Source organism: Rosa chinensis, chromosome 7 (genome assembly GCF_002994745.2).
Source record: "Rosa chinensis cultivar Old Blush chromosome 7, RchiOBHm-V2, whole genome shotgun sequence".
NCBI classification, from domain to species: Eukaryota; Viridiplantae; Streptophyta; class Magnoliopsida; order Rosales; family Rosaceae; genus Rosa; species Rosa chinensis.
This window is the reverse complement of record NC_037094.1, coordinates 14,791,237-14,806,032: the sequence shown is the minus strand read 5'-3', so window position 1 is coordinate 14,806,032 and position 14,796 is coordinate 14,791,237. Positions and strand designations below refer to the sequence as shown.

The following is a 14,796-nucleotide window of genomic DNA, read 5'->3' as shown; positions in this document are numbered from 1 at the left end:
CTAGTGTAACACTTTCTATTCTAGATATAGTAAGATGAGATTTGCTATAATGTCAATTTTTACTTCTAAAAAGAAATCGATTCTTGAAGAAGAAGAGATCCCCAGAAGCTAAATTGGGTGAGCTAACACCCTTCTTCAGCTCTTTTGGCACATGGTTACCAAGTCCATGAGTAGGTTGTGATAACTCATAAACTTTGAAGAAAATAGAGCATGCCCTTTATATAAACAATAGGAAACGACTTGGCGGCCAAAAAGTACAAACAGTCCATGTGACCCAAAAATATGTCATTTTACTTAGAAAGATATGTGAAACTCTTATTTGTTGTTAGGCATCCTTTCCCTTTCAAATAAAAAATGCTGGAGGGAATCTGTTTATGATTGACCAGAATGAGATATTTTCTGGGTTTATGAGATATATAGTTAAGTAAACAAAATATATACACCTGATATGATAAAATAAATTTAGTGATCGAGCTAGTGTAACACTTTTTATTCTAGATATAGTAAGATGAGATTTGCTATAATATCAATTTTTACTTCTAAAACAAAATCGATTCTTGAAGAAGACATGTACTATTTATATTTGTTGCAAACTTGCAATACATAAATACAATTTGAGGGGCGGAGCTGCTGGAAATCTTATTTTCCTTTTTAGTGAAGAAAGAAAATTACAATGAAAACCCCTAAAACAACCAATATTTAACATATCTAAAGTTCTAAACTAATGGCGAATAAGGCTGTGGCCGGGGAGAGAGTTGTACAAGACTTTCAGACTAGAGAACGCAACAAGAGATTCTATATCTGAATGTCACATTCAGTCTTCTTGAGATGTTGCCGTCTCTCTAAGTGCTTTCCAATTATAGGAACTCAAGGTCTAAGAAATTAAGAACTTTGCTTGCACGTCTATTCTTACAGTTGGAGAAGTCTCTGAGTCTGAAGCTTCCTAACTTGGTCTTTTTTATAAAGAGTTTTGAGAAATGAAGCAATCACTTCGAATAACGTCAGCTTTTGGGTATAGTACTCTTGGTGCTTCTCCGCTTGATCTCCTTTTCTAATTCTGCCATGCCTCCAACCTCTTCTATTTCCTGCAGATCACATGATTTAATCACTTCCCCAATTTATCATATTTCATTGACATATCAGAAATCAATAAGAACATTGTTTTACCTTAGGTCCCAAGAACAACCCATATGGCACTCCATTCAATATGTTTGTATGGTGAACCTATATATTCAAATTTACAAGAAAAACGATGAGTATGTGATGAACAAATGAGAAAAAAAACTTGATTAGGAAAGTTAAATGTGTCAATAGGAAGTGTCACTAACCTGGTGGGCGGCAGCAACTCTTTGTAAATAAGGGACGTCTGCGATTGGCCCGACTGGAAATCGACGGTGGACGAGACCATCGTGCACAAACATGTATGCCATCCCGAAAACTGTGATCCCTAGCCCCTGTATTCCGAAACCAAAAGAAAAAGCGACTTAGATTAGAGAAGTATCAACATTTTTCCTTTTTTATGTGTGTGTAAGTTTGTGAAAATTAGTAGTGAGACTCATCGGCCGATCCCAAATTTAGGTCTTTGACCGGAAAAACACAAAATTTGAAAAGAATAGGCACTTACAGCACCAAAACATAGTCCAGGAAAAAGACCCTTGGTACAGAAACCGTAAGAGAGAAGAGCAATAGCAGGAGCAGCATTGATTATAGCAAACACGTCGTTAATCTCGAAAGGACCATCCCTAGGTCGATGGTGAGACTGCATATTCCATAAGATAACTCAAAAATCTAAGATCACCTACCAATCTCAATTTTGATCACCATATTCCTAAAAGAACAGACTTTTCAGCAACAAACCAAGGTAAGAAACTATTCGATATATGAACAGTAAATGTATATGAGGCTAATTAATTAACCTCATGCATCTGCCATAATGAGGCATGCCACAGAGCTCTGTGCGCCCACCTTGCCCAAAACTCCATCCCCACCTGTGATTTATTATTTATAGAAATTTCAATCAAATTCACCACCAATCAAACAAACCCCTTTTGAATTCTAATCCAATGCTTACAGCAGAGCCCACAGAGAGCAAAAATGTGCCCAACATCTCTGGAACAAGAAACTCCCCAATCTGCACGGTAAAATGTTAATCAAACCCATATGACTAATCAAAATCCATTTTCAAAAGTGACACTGTACTATTTCATTACCTCTGTTTGCCAAGAAAATCTGTAGTAAACAGCCATGGCAGCAGCTGAAGTGACTCCCAGGCTGGATATGATTGCAGCAACAAGGTAAGTATTTCTCTCCGATTTCCTTCTTGCTAATCTCTCTGCAACTCTTGGAGTTATAACATTCCTTCTCTCTGTTTGTTTCAAGCTTTTCTCTGTAAATTCATGCTCTGTTCTCTTTTCCATAACCAAGTGTCTCTTCTTTGCTGAAGCCAAAACAAAACAGGGAGTGCTTGTTTGGGAGATGGGTTTTCGAGTAAGTAGATTGTTTCGGCGGAAACAGTACCATATTGGGATTGAGGCAACCGAAACTCCGGTGGCCATGGGATCAAAGCTCAATCTTGATGCTTCTGAGAGTTGATTACTTCCAAGGAGGAAGAGGTTAATTTGTAGGGGGGAAATGGAGAGGACCTTGCTCGAAATTAATAGGCTTTGACGGAATGGTAGAATGAAGCAGAAGGAAGTTTAGAAGAGGGACGTACGTATAAGCATCACCTTGCCGGCTTCTTCAAGCAAGGAAACTTGTTTACTGCTGTGAACATTACTTACTAGAAGTGAGTTTCTTGGGGGTCTAGGTGTATTTCCCCATTTTCTTTTTTCTGTTTTCAGAGCAAGAATTTGGTTTTTTTTTTTGCTGTTGTTGTTGTTGTTGTAATTTAAAACAGATTTTCTGTTTTCTGCGCGAGTATGTGATTTCCAACGGCACAGGAGGACAAGATCATACGTGCGTGGTCGGTGGTCTAAGTTCTCATACTAATTATACCCAATTAATCCAATTAAGATGATACTCATCGGTCATTACAATCAAGTAGTGCAAATTTTCATTAATAGAAGTAGAAGAGTATTATTACATACCTTTAACGATAATACCCATGAATCCATGATGCTTGATTATAATCACTACATAATCACGTGCGTAATCATTTGTATATATTACAAGAACTTATATAACTTCTAGCCGGGAGCTCTGATGGTATCAATCACAACGGTCCGTCCGAAACACTACTTAACTTACATTTATGAATATGCCTTCGGCCAAGAAAATCCTACATATATGTGTGTCGTGTGCTAAGCATATAGGCCAGGAGAATATCTCCAGACAGTGATTGCATTTGTGGTATTTCCGATCGACATTTTCAAAATCAAAATCAAAATCAAATCAAACCAAAATAAAAACCCTCGAGCGTTGACCTGGAGTTTGACCGTTGGCTTGAGGAGAAATTGGGGGGGGGGGGGGGTACCTGCAAAAAATCCTTCGATGCCTAAGTCAGTACATTTATTAGTAGTGGAGTAGAGAGAATTGGAATTCGATGCATTACCTCGATGTCGAGCAGCCTATTTATAGGTGCATTTTGGCATGGGCGGCAAGCCGCCATTAAGGCCGTATTTACGCCTGCAATAACCACCACTTATTGGCGGCAATGATTGTCGTGTTTGAATGATGCATTGACTCTTGCATTTACAGTTGAAATAACAACTACATTTACCATCACCATCACTCCTCTTTAATTGCCCTGTTTAAGGCTCAAAATATTGACCACTCCCACAATGCCCTCAAATTTTATCCTTGGGAATTCATCCCAAGAGAAAATTTCCAAAGCTCAAATTCCTCTATGGGCTTCACATCTTTATACTTCTCTTTGGGCATCCTTATTTGAATTTCATCTAGGCCTTTCTCGTGTTGAAAATGTAGAGGCCCGTATAAGAAGATCTTTGTTCCTTGTTTAGAGCTGGCATCTCATCTCGTCGACGACGCAGACGCCGACGCGCCCAAATCAGGACTCAGATATGCCTTTGTCTTGCAGCCATTCTAGTGTTAGGTCTTCTCATCACGGACTCTACTGCTTGTGGCGTCTCCTGTGCCTCATCCACAGCTCCGAAGCCTAGTTTCTAGTCTCGCCTGCGCTCGATGCCCCCGCTGAGCTACCCAGTTCCTAAGTCGTACCCCCAGCGCAGCTCAAACTAGACTCCGAGCCTGAGGTACCCTACTGTGAAACTCTTCCTCTTCTCCCTTCTTAGTCACCTAACATTCTACGACGTCTCCTTCACAATGACTACGGTGTTGATGACGTCTTCTTTAATGTTTGTGGTGTCAACCTCGACATCGGTGACTTCTTCTCAATAACCTTGACACCAGCCTCGACGTCGGTGATGTCCTTCTTAATAACTACAATGGCAGCCTCGACGTCGATGATGTCGCTCTCAATAACCTCAGCATCGACCTCGAAGTCGAGGCCAACCTTGACGTCGGTGACATCTTTCTCAATAACCTCAGCGTCGGCGTCTCGTCGTCAGCCCTTGGCGTCAACCTTGACTTCCGTGTCTCGTCATCGGCTTAGGCATTTTTCTCAATAACCTCACCTCAGCACCAACCTTGACGTCGGTATTAACCTCGACAAGGGTGCCTCGACGTCAGTGTCAACCTCGACGAGGGTGGGGGTGCCAATCTCGACGTCATCGACGTAGGCGTCCCTGTAATAACCTCAGCATTGACCCCGACATCGGCCTAGATGATGACGACGACGGCTGCAATGATCGTCACCGGCATTTCCATGGCTTAGATGTGTATTCCATTCCCGTATTTGCCCCCTTATTTTTCTTGTCTGTGCTCGCAGACGCTTAGAAAGAAAACAAAACAAAAGTAGAATATTCAAGGCACGGAGCCTTTCAAACAAAAATGATACATTAGAGGATTTGAAACCAAACCGTATTGGAGGGTCTGCCCTCCTCACACTGCTTCTTAACATCTTTCGGGGATGGGATTTCCCCCATTCCCCATGGGGGTCAGATGCAGTACTAATTGCATAACCTCTACATCCTGCATTCCTGCAAGTTTAAAATCCATCACGCCATCCCACCCCCGCCTGCAGTGAGGGTGTGGTCCACCATCCTACCCCCACCCGCGGAGAGGGGTGAGGCACACCATCCCACCCCGCCTGCAACGAGGGTGTGGTCCATCATTCAACGAGGGTGTGGTCCACCATCTCACCCCCGCCTGCAGCAAGGGTGTGGTCAACCATCCCACCCCCATCAACGGTGAGGGGTGAGGCACGCCATCCTACCCCCGCCTGCAGCGAGGGTGTGGTTCATCATCCTACCCCCGCTGATAGGAGCATTTTAATGTGATATTTTAATAGTTAATTCCTCACATTTTGCTTAGTTAATTCCTTAACTGAATCGATTTTTAATTCAATTTCTATTTTTAGGTACATTGGAGTAGATGAAGGTGAAATGAGCGTTAGGTCCATAATTACCTGGAAATGATGGAGAAAAATGGAAATGTACTAAAAGATCAATTTTACACATATTCCTACTCCGAGGAGAAACCAAGCCAAGCAAAGAAGAAGGAGCGGCTGCCTGATCAAATGAACTTCAAATGAGCTGAAACCTTCCAAATCCATTCTAGACACCCAAAGGAACATTTCTTATGAAGAGTGCCAGAGCAAACTATGAGTGGAAGGCCTTCAAACAATCAGCCCAATTTTCTACAGAAGCAAAACCGGAAAACTGGACCTGTAAGAGGTCCAGCAGCATTTCCGGCCCAACCACATGGCAATACATTCTGAAATTTTACCACAATGATCTACACTCATAGTGGAACATTTCATATGAAGAAGTCGAAGGCATATAATGAAGTCTTGTTGGAGAAATAATTGAAGGAATAAAGGGGCAGAAACTGATCTGAAAACAGCTCAACACCACATATTCATGTTTCCCACCCACATGAAGAAAGCTAGATGCTTTTCTCTTTTTCCTTGGATATATTTTTTCTACAATCTCTTTAATAGATCATCATCACTTCCATGTTGCTGCACCTTCATGCTTTGCTTTCATTTCATCATTTCTCTTTCTTTTCCATATTTTACAAATCACTTTCATACTCCACTTTCATTATTTTTCTTCCACTCATCATTTCACTCTTCTTTTTCTTCCCTATATAAACACCTTCTCCTCTCACTCTAAAACACATTCCTTCATCCATTCCATCTTCTTTGTCTCTCCATTTCCTTTCCATTTTCCCACACAAATTCCTTCATCCATCTCATCTTCTTTGTCTCACCATTTCCTCTCCATTTTCCTTAGTGACCAATTCCTTCATCCATTCCATCTTCTTTGTCTCTCCATTTCCTTTCCATTTTCCCTACACATTTCCTTCATCCATTCCATCTTCTTTGTCTCACCATTTCCTCTCCATTTTCCTTAGTGACCAATTCCTTCATCCATTCCATCTTCTTTGTCTCTCCATTTCCTTTCCATTTTCCCTACACATTTCCTTCATCCATTCCATCTTCTTTGTCTCTCCATTTCCTTTCCGTTTTCCTTCTCCATTCTCTAGTTGCAAAGTTCTGCGTTTTCAAGCAAGGAGAGGAAGAAGAAGAAGGAGCCGTGAAGATCATATCCTCCATCATCCACCTTGAAGGCTTGCTTCCAAGATTCAAGATCCAACCATATAGCTCTCCATCTCCATCTCCCCTCACGGTGTAATTCATTCTTTTTCCTTGTAATGATCTTTTGTTTTCCTTGTTTGAATTCATATGAACTTGTTTCTAGTTAACAATAATGTTTAGGGTAAAGTTTAAACCCAACTTCTATGTTTAAATAAAGAATTTCGATTCTTATGTTGTGATTCCAAAGTTGCTTATGTGTGATTGTTCGATTGAATTTGCTTGATAGAAAACTTTTATATGTTTATCTTATTTGGGTCGACACTTATAGGATTTGCATGTAATTGGTGCTAGGTTTAAGAACATGAAATCGACTTTTCGTTTTGTGTAAACTTGAATCAAAGTAGTAAATGTTTTGGACAAAAATCGAATTCAATTGAAGAGGATTGCAATTAGGTGAACTTATTCATACTAAGTTGTACACTTGAGTTGATAGCCTTTCTCTATGTGTAATGCGTTAAACATGACATGATTGACTAGCTTTCTAGGGTTTGATTGCATGTTTAATAGGATTAATCTAGGTGCTTTCGCTTAGATTAATTAGCATTGAAAAGTAAAATATGGGAAATCGTTTGCTTTCGAATGTTTCACATGATCAACTCCTTTCACATGACTTGGAAGAACAATGTAGGGTTAATTCGAATTCAATGATAAACTTGGGTTTAATCTTTGTTTCTTATGTTTCATTCTTGTACATGTGTTTTTATATTTTATTTATCTTAATTTTCAATTCTATAATTCTTAAACCCCCCCCCCTTTTTATTTTGTTACTTGTATATATTTCTATTCTTTATTTTATTTTTGTAAATAATACTTTATTATTTTAATTCTTTATTTGTTTATACAATTGTATATATTTATATTCTTTATTTTATTTTTGTAAATAATACTTTTCTTTATTTGTTTCACAATGACAGGTGTACCCTCAATCCCCGGATAGAACGATCCCTACTTACTTATATTACTAACGACATTTCAGGGTTAAATTACGCGCTTCCCAAAGGCGCGTCAATTTTTGGCGCCGTTGCCGGGGATTGAAAAATCACTTGCTAAATTGTGTCATTTATTGTATATATTTGTTGTATATAAATTGTTTAAAACTTAGTTTAAATATTATTTATATTATTGAACACGAATTTTAATTGTAGGTTGTAAATTGAGAGGAACAGGTGAAGTCTCTTTTGTTAATATTGGCCTAAACCCCTTACTGGTACCTAGCTCAGGTCCCTTAAGGTTGAGGGCGGCCTTTATTAACACTTGTTGAACTGTCTTCACACTTACGAACTTTTTCATCTTAGTAAGAAAGCCTATGTGAAATGGTGTCTAGGAAGGGGACAACGTTCATGACGGGTTTTTGAATCCAGAAGTGCTTGCAAATGGGCCTAAACCACTATGTGGGAGTAGCTCATGCCAAAATGGATTTTTCCTCTCGTGTTCGTCCTCCCCCACCTGACCATTTCAGTAAGGTTGCCCAAAAGATTTGAAAGGGAGTTTGTGTCTAGGCGACTATACTTGGGCCGCACGTCCACTTGATTTACCGCTTGAAATTTGATTCGATATCAATAATGTTTATAATAAAAGAAATACTTGTGAATACTCTATACGTGTAAATTATTTTGTTGTTTCACACTTTAATACTTGTAAAAATACTTTTCACGTTTTATACTCACTTGTACTTAACTTGTGTCTTTTGTACAGTATACTTGTTAATTTTACTTGTAGTTTGTAATTAATAGTTATACTTGTTTTTATTTTGTATTTCTTTGTTAATTATAGTTACTAACTTTATTTAATGTAGGTACCGTCTGGCTGCAAGACGTAAAATACAAGCGCTACTTGGGAGGCAACCCATGCAAATCAGATTTGCTTTCTTTGTCCTTATATTTTTATTTTTCGTTTTTGCTTATTTGTTTTAGTTGTTATTTTCGTAAATTTCATCCCTATATGCTTACTTATTTCATTGCATGCTTTTAATTGATTACATTGAAGATAATGCAATATTTAAGTGTGGGGGAAGGGATTTATATTTTTGTCTTTCATTTTAAGTCCTATATATATCTTTGTCTTTTATTTTTGAGTCCTATGTATTAAAAAAAAAAAAAAAAAAAAACTGCATTCATTCAGTCTTATTAAATTCAGCTATCTACAAAAAAAAAAAATATTAAAAAAAAAAATAATAATAATAAAAATACTCTATACTAAGCCATATCTGCATCTCCGTAGGAGTTGAGGCTGAGCTCAAGGGAAATGCGAGAGCCACCGCCATAACCGCCACCTCCCTCGGAAGTAGTCTTCATGTTGCCTAAGATGTCCTCACCATGCATGGGGAATAGTGGAAGGGTTTCAATCTCCTGGTGATATTCTCCTCGTTGTTCCATGATCGATCCATCAACACCATAGCCGACACGTGAGCCAAAGTTTAGATCAATGGATCTACCATCATCAGTAGAACTAGTGGATCCAAAATTGAGATTGAGAGATCCACCAACCGGAACGTTCCGAAATTCCTTCAACTTCTGCCTCTCACGAGCCTTGAGGTTCTGGAACCAAAAGAAGACGTTCTTGTCCTCGATCTGCCCATACTGTTTCAGATGAAGGCAGATCTCTTGAATCTGCTCTGGAGTTGGGTACTTAAAACCCTTATCATAGTAAAGGCCCTTGAGGATTCTTAGTTGAGGCGGTGTGGGAGCCCACCGGTTATTAGTCCCGGCTGCTTGGTTGTTTCCTCCATCCTCGATTTGTTGCTGGGTCTGTTGCTCCATTAGTTGCAGAGTTTGTGGTTCCATGTTGATGAAGAAAGGATTTGAGTTTCGAAAGAAAGGCTGAAGGGTTGAGAGAGAAAGACTGGAACTCGGAAGAATTTTCTTTTGGAGTGAACAGTCGCTCAGAATGCACCTATTTATAGAACGAGTGAGCAAATCTCCACCGTTGGATCGACGATCTCTGAGATTAAATCTACGCGTTGGATTAAAGTCACCCGAAAACACGGAAAAGCTGTTGGCTCATGAAGGACACGTGGGGGAACCAAACTGATCTCGAGGAGCTGTGACAGATAAGCTACAGCCGAAAGCAGGTTTAATTGCCGTGAATCAAGGAAAAGAAAGGACGCGTGGGGGAATCAAACGAATCTCGAGGATCCGTGACAGACAAGCTATAGCCGAAAGCATGCCATAAATCCAGGAAAATAAAGGAATATTTACACGTGGGGGAGTTTCTTGGGCCGTGAACTATCATAACTCTTCTCCTTCCCGGAGAAGCTTTGTTAAAACCGTGTGCCTGTTGAGATTTCTACCCTATTTTGTGCTTTACATATACATCCTTTTTTGTCTCCTCCAGATTTTACTAAGGTTTGTCTAAGCGTGCAGTTTCAAATTCCTTCTACTTCCTCATGGCTCGAACCAAGGTTACCCCTCGCAGGGGCGTCAATCAACGCCGTGTTCTCTCTTTGGAGGAAGAAGGTCGTCAAGCGGCCACTAGAGCTGGGCTTACTCGTCCATGGGACCATCGTCCTATCCGTGAGCGTACCCGCAGTCCCCCTCCTCTGCCTCGTCGCTCTCCCAGACTGCATCCCGGAGAGTCTTCTTCCTCACCAGCTGCTCGTGCTCCTCGCCCTATGGCCACCCTGGAAAGCTTGTCAGATTTGATTGATGATTTGCGTTCCTCTCTCCGCGATGGTATTATGGTGACAGATTGGAGAGTCAATTGCATGATCGATTACGTCTCTGAGATGAACTGCTCTTTGATCCGCTGTCACACTGCAATAAACAAGCTTGCTCAGGAAGTCAATAACTTGCAGAGTTATCCTCCTGGGTTTCCTCGCAAGGACGCTACTGCATCACACCATGAGGACCCTCCTCAGGAAGCTGAAACCAGCAAGAGGGCAGCCACTCGCCCGCATACCGCTCCTCCAAAGGAGTAAATGGAGGTACAAGTCTAGGCTGAAAGACTTTAAACATTAAGCGCTGCATGGGAGGCAACCCATTTCAACTATAGCTGTGGAGGAGCCATCAAACGCAGATTTGCTTTCTTGAACTCTTCCTTCTATTTTATTTTCATGAATTTTAGGTTGTTTTAGGTTTCGTTGTGTTAACTTTCTCTTCTATGCTTGATTTATGCTTTGCATGATTTATATTTGTTTATACATTGAGGACAATGCATGAATTAAATATGGGGGAAGGATTATTGCTTTATTGTGTTTTTAGTAGTTAGTATATAAAAAAAAAAATGAAAAATAGTTGATCTTGGATTGTGTTTTTAATTGATGTTGTGATACACTAAGGTATATTGGATTAAACATAGTCTTGAAAAAGGGTAGCTGTTTCAGTCCCATTGCACATCGAGACTCCCTGTTCCCGTACCTAAGTGTTGAAATTAAATTAAATTGTAAAAAAAAAAAAAATGTTGGTTTTAGAGTGTTTTTGTGTGTTTGAGTCTTAGGATGCTCCTAACGTCTAGGATGAACATGTCTCCGAATTCATGGCTGAACGTTTTCACAATCGAAATAGGACTTAATTGAATTCTGTGGTTAATCGACATTGTGATGCTTGTATGAAGATTTGAGATAGGATTGTAACTTGGTTCATTAAGCATGCTAGGATTAAGTCTGATTCATTTGACCCAAGTGAGCTGTTGAGCTAAAATACTTTCTTTTCGAGTGCTTATTGATAAATTCAGAATTTCATGGCTGTATTTGCAAAACCTCATCATTCTTTTGAAAATCCAATGATCATGTGCCATAGATTTTAATGGACTAGAGAGTACTAGAACTCGGCTGTTGTGACTGTCAAAACTTGTATGCCATAATATGCACTGATCCTGGATAGGATAGAAGGCATTAGGGTAACCACCAAAGCCAAACAAGCATGTGTCCCCAATTGTGCCCGTCGTGGGACTCCTTAGAATGAACCCCTTTGAGCCTACGTTGAAAACCTTTGTTTCATCACCCTCACTACCCTACCATGAGCTTAGTACAGGATATCTCTACCCTTGTCTTAAGGACTTAGTAGAGCATGACATAGTATGTAGGGGTGACGATGAAAGACAAGTGTGGGGTGGGGAAAATCCAAGAAGAAAAAAAAAAAAAAATTTGCCTTGAAAAAAAAGAAAGAAAGAAAAAAAAAAAGCGGCAAAAGAGAAGAAAAATTGAAAAGAAAACTCTTGGGAAAATGTTGAAGTGTGGTTTTGAACTTGCAAATTTGTAGAAGGCTCAAAGTTGAAAATTATGCCTTTGTCCATTCCCATGTTGGTTAGAGTGAAGGTTTGGCCCCAAAACAATGATATTTGGTCTACAAAAATGATGACATAAGGTGGTCCTTATATGCTCTGCTAGGTCCTTAGGATTTTTTGTATCCTTAATCTTCTTTTCGAAAACCCTAGCTTAGCCCCATTACAACCTGTTTTAAGTGCTGACTTGATCCTTGAGATGTGCAGTCTTTGGTTAGTGGAGTCAGTTACGCAGTCGAGCTTATGGTTTAGGTCCATTTGTGCACTTAGTCATTTCATGAGGTCTTTAAAAATTCTTCACAAAATGTGTTTATTGATGAAATATGCAAGCTGTTTGTTGCCTTACAATTTGTTCTCTTGCATATACTTGAGTGTGAAGCTTTTAAGCATAGCCATTTCTGAGAGAAAAATCGAGAGTATGCCCTGTGAGTTTGGATTGGACTTGTTCGAAACATGCTATCATACACTGTATAACTTAAGTTCTCCATATCTTGCTTAGTCATATGAATGTCACAGGTCTATTAACCATGGAATTCTCTTTGTGATTTTGATTAAGTGTTTAACGTGAAAGCCATGAGTTTGGAGTCTCTGAGACAACAGTTAGGAGCAATAGAGTCATTTACTTGCTTTTTGTCAAGTCTTTATTCTGTTTTGGATTTTTTTTGTTTTGTTTTGCTAAGGGACTAGCAAAAGCTAAGTGTGGGGGAATTTGATAGGAGCATTTTAATGTGATATTTTAATAGTTAATTCCTCACATTTTGCTTAGTTAATTCCTTAACTGAATCGATTTTTAATTCAATTTCTATTTTTAGGTACATTGGAGTAGATGAAGGTGAAATGAGCGTTAGGTCCATAATTACCTGGAAATGATGGAGAAAAATGGAAATGTACTAAAAGATCAATTTTACACATATTCCTACTCCGAGGAGAAACCAAGCCAAGCAAAGAAGAAAGAGCGGCTGCCTGATCAAATGAACTTCAAATGAGCTGAAACCTTCCAAATCCATTCTAGACACCCAAAGGAACATTTCTTATGAAGAGTGCCAGAGCAAACTATGAGTGGAAGGCCTTCAAACAATCAGCCCAATTTTCTACAGAAGCAAAACCGGAAAACTGGACCTGTAAGAGGTCCAGCAGCATTTCCGGCCCAACCACATGGCAATACATTCTGAAATTTTACCACAATGATCTACACTCATAGTGGAACATTTCATATGAAGAAGTCGAAGGCATATAATGAAGTCTTGTTGGAGAAATAATTGAAGGAATAAAGGGGCAGAAACTGATCTGAAAACAGCTCAACACCACATATTCATGTTTCCCACCCACATGAAGAAAGCTAGATGCTTTTCTCTTTTTCCTTGGATATATTTTTTCTACAATCTCTTTAATAGATCATCATCACTTCCATGTTGCTGCACCTTCATGCTTTGCTTTCATTTCATCATTTCTCTTTCTTTTCCATATTTTACAAATCACTTTCATACTCCACTTTCATTATTTTTCTTCCACTCATCATTTCACTCTTCTTTTTCTTCCCTATATAAACACCTTCTCCTCTCACTCTAAAACACATTCCTTCATCCATTCCATCTTCTTTGTCTCTCCATTTCCTTTCCATTTTCCCACACAAAATTCCTTCATCCATTCCATCTTCTTTGTCTCTCCATTTCCTTTCCATTTTCTCTCCATCCTCTAGTGCATTCAACATTTCAAGCAAGGCCAAGGGAGAAGAAGAATTTCCGTGAGCATCATCCTCCATCACCATCCTTGAAGCTTGCTTTCGAGATTCAAGAGACCACATCCTCAATTCGTTCATCTCATCTCCATCTCACGGTGTAATCCGATTCTCCTTTGTAGCCTTTGCTTTGATTTCGTTGGTTTTGTTTTAGTTAATATTTATGTTTGAACAAGGTTTATATTCTGAAATTTTATGATTGAATAAAGAATTTCGATTCTTATGTTGTGATTCCAAAGTTGCTTATGTGTGATTGTTCGATTGAATTTGCTTTATAGATATCTTTTGTATTTTAATCTTATGTGGTTCGAAACACTTAGGGTTTTGATATGAATGGTGCTAGGTTTAAGAACATGAAATCGACTTTTCGTTTTGTGTAAACTTGAATCAAAGTAGTAAAGGTTTTGGACAAAAATCGAATTCAATTGAAGAGGATTGCAATTAGGTGAACTTATTCATACTAAGTTGTACACTTGAGTTGATAGCCTTTCTCTATGTGTAATGCGTTAAACATGACATGATTGACTAGCTTTCTAGGGTTTGATTGCATGTTTAATAGGATTAATCTAGGTGCTTTCGCTTAGATTAATTAGCATTGAAAAGTAAAATATGGGAAATCGTTTGCTTTCGAATGTTTCACATGATCAACTCCTCTCTCATGACTTGGAAGAACAATTATAGGGTTTGAATCGAATTTGATTACATGGAATTGATTTTGATCTTTGTTCCTTGCGTTCCACCCTTGTATATATGTTTTTTACGTTTTCTTTATTTTATTTATTTTAATTTTAATTTTAAGAATCCTAATCCCTCCCTTATTTGTGTTTACTTGTATATATTTATTCTTTATTTTATTTTTGTAAATAATACTTTATTATTTTAATTCTTTATTTGTTTATACAATTGTATATATTTATTCTTTATTTTATTTTTGTAAATAATACTTTTCTTTATTTGTTACACAATTACAGGTGTACCCTCAATCCCCGGAATAGAACGATCCCTATTTGCTTATACTACTAACGATATTTCAGGGTTAAATTATGCGCTTGCTTTAGGCGCATCACCCGCCGCTGAAGACAAGGGTGAGACACGTCATCCTCGATCATCCCACCCCCGCCGCCGGCGAGGGTGGGGCACTCCATCCTACCCTCGCCTG

The 14,796-nt window shown here is 38.9% G+C and overlaps 1 protein-coding gene across 1 annotated transcript; it reads right to left on the bottom strand.

The window, feature by feature from the left end:
• Positions 1–554: 554 nt before the first annotated feature.
• On the bottom strand, positions 555–2,708 carry LOC112180520 (beta-carotene hydroxylase 2, chloroplastic). The gene is made up of 7 exons (XM_024319076.2): positions 2,211–2,708; positions 2,072–2,131; positions 1,917–1,988; positions 1,625–1,759; positions 1,329–1,454; positions 1,168–1,224; positions 555–1,085 (listed from the first exon to the last, which is right to left on the bottom strand). Exons 1-7 carry the CDS (start codon positions 2,553–2,555, stop codon positions 1,002–1,004), a joined length of 879 nt encoding a protein of 292 aa, XP_024174844.1. The 5' UTR covers positions 2,556–2,708; the 3' UTR covers positions 555–1,001.
• Positions 2,709–14,796: the final 12,088 nt, after the last annotated feature.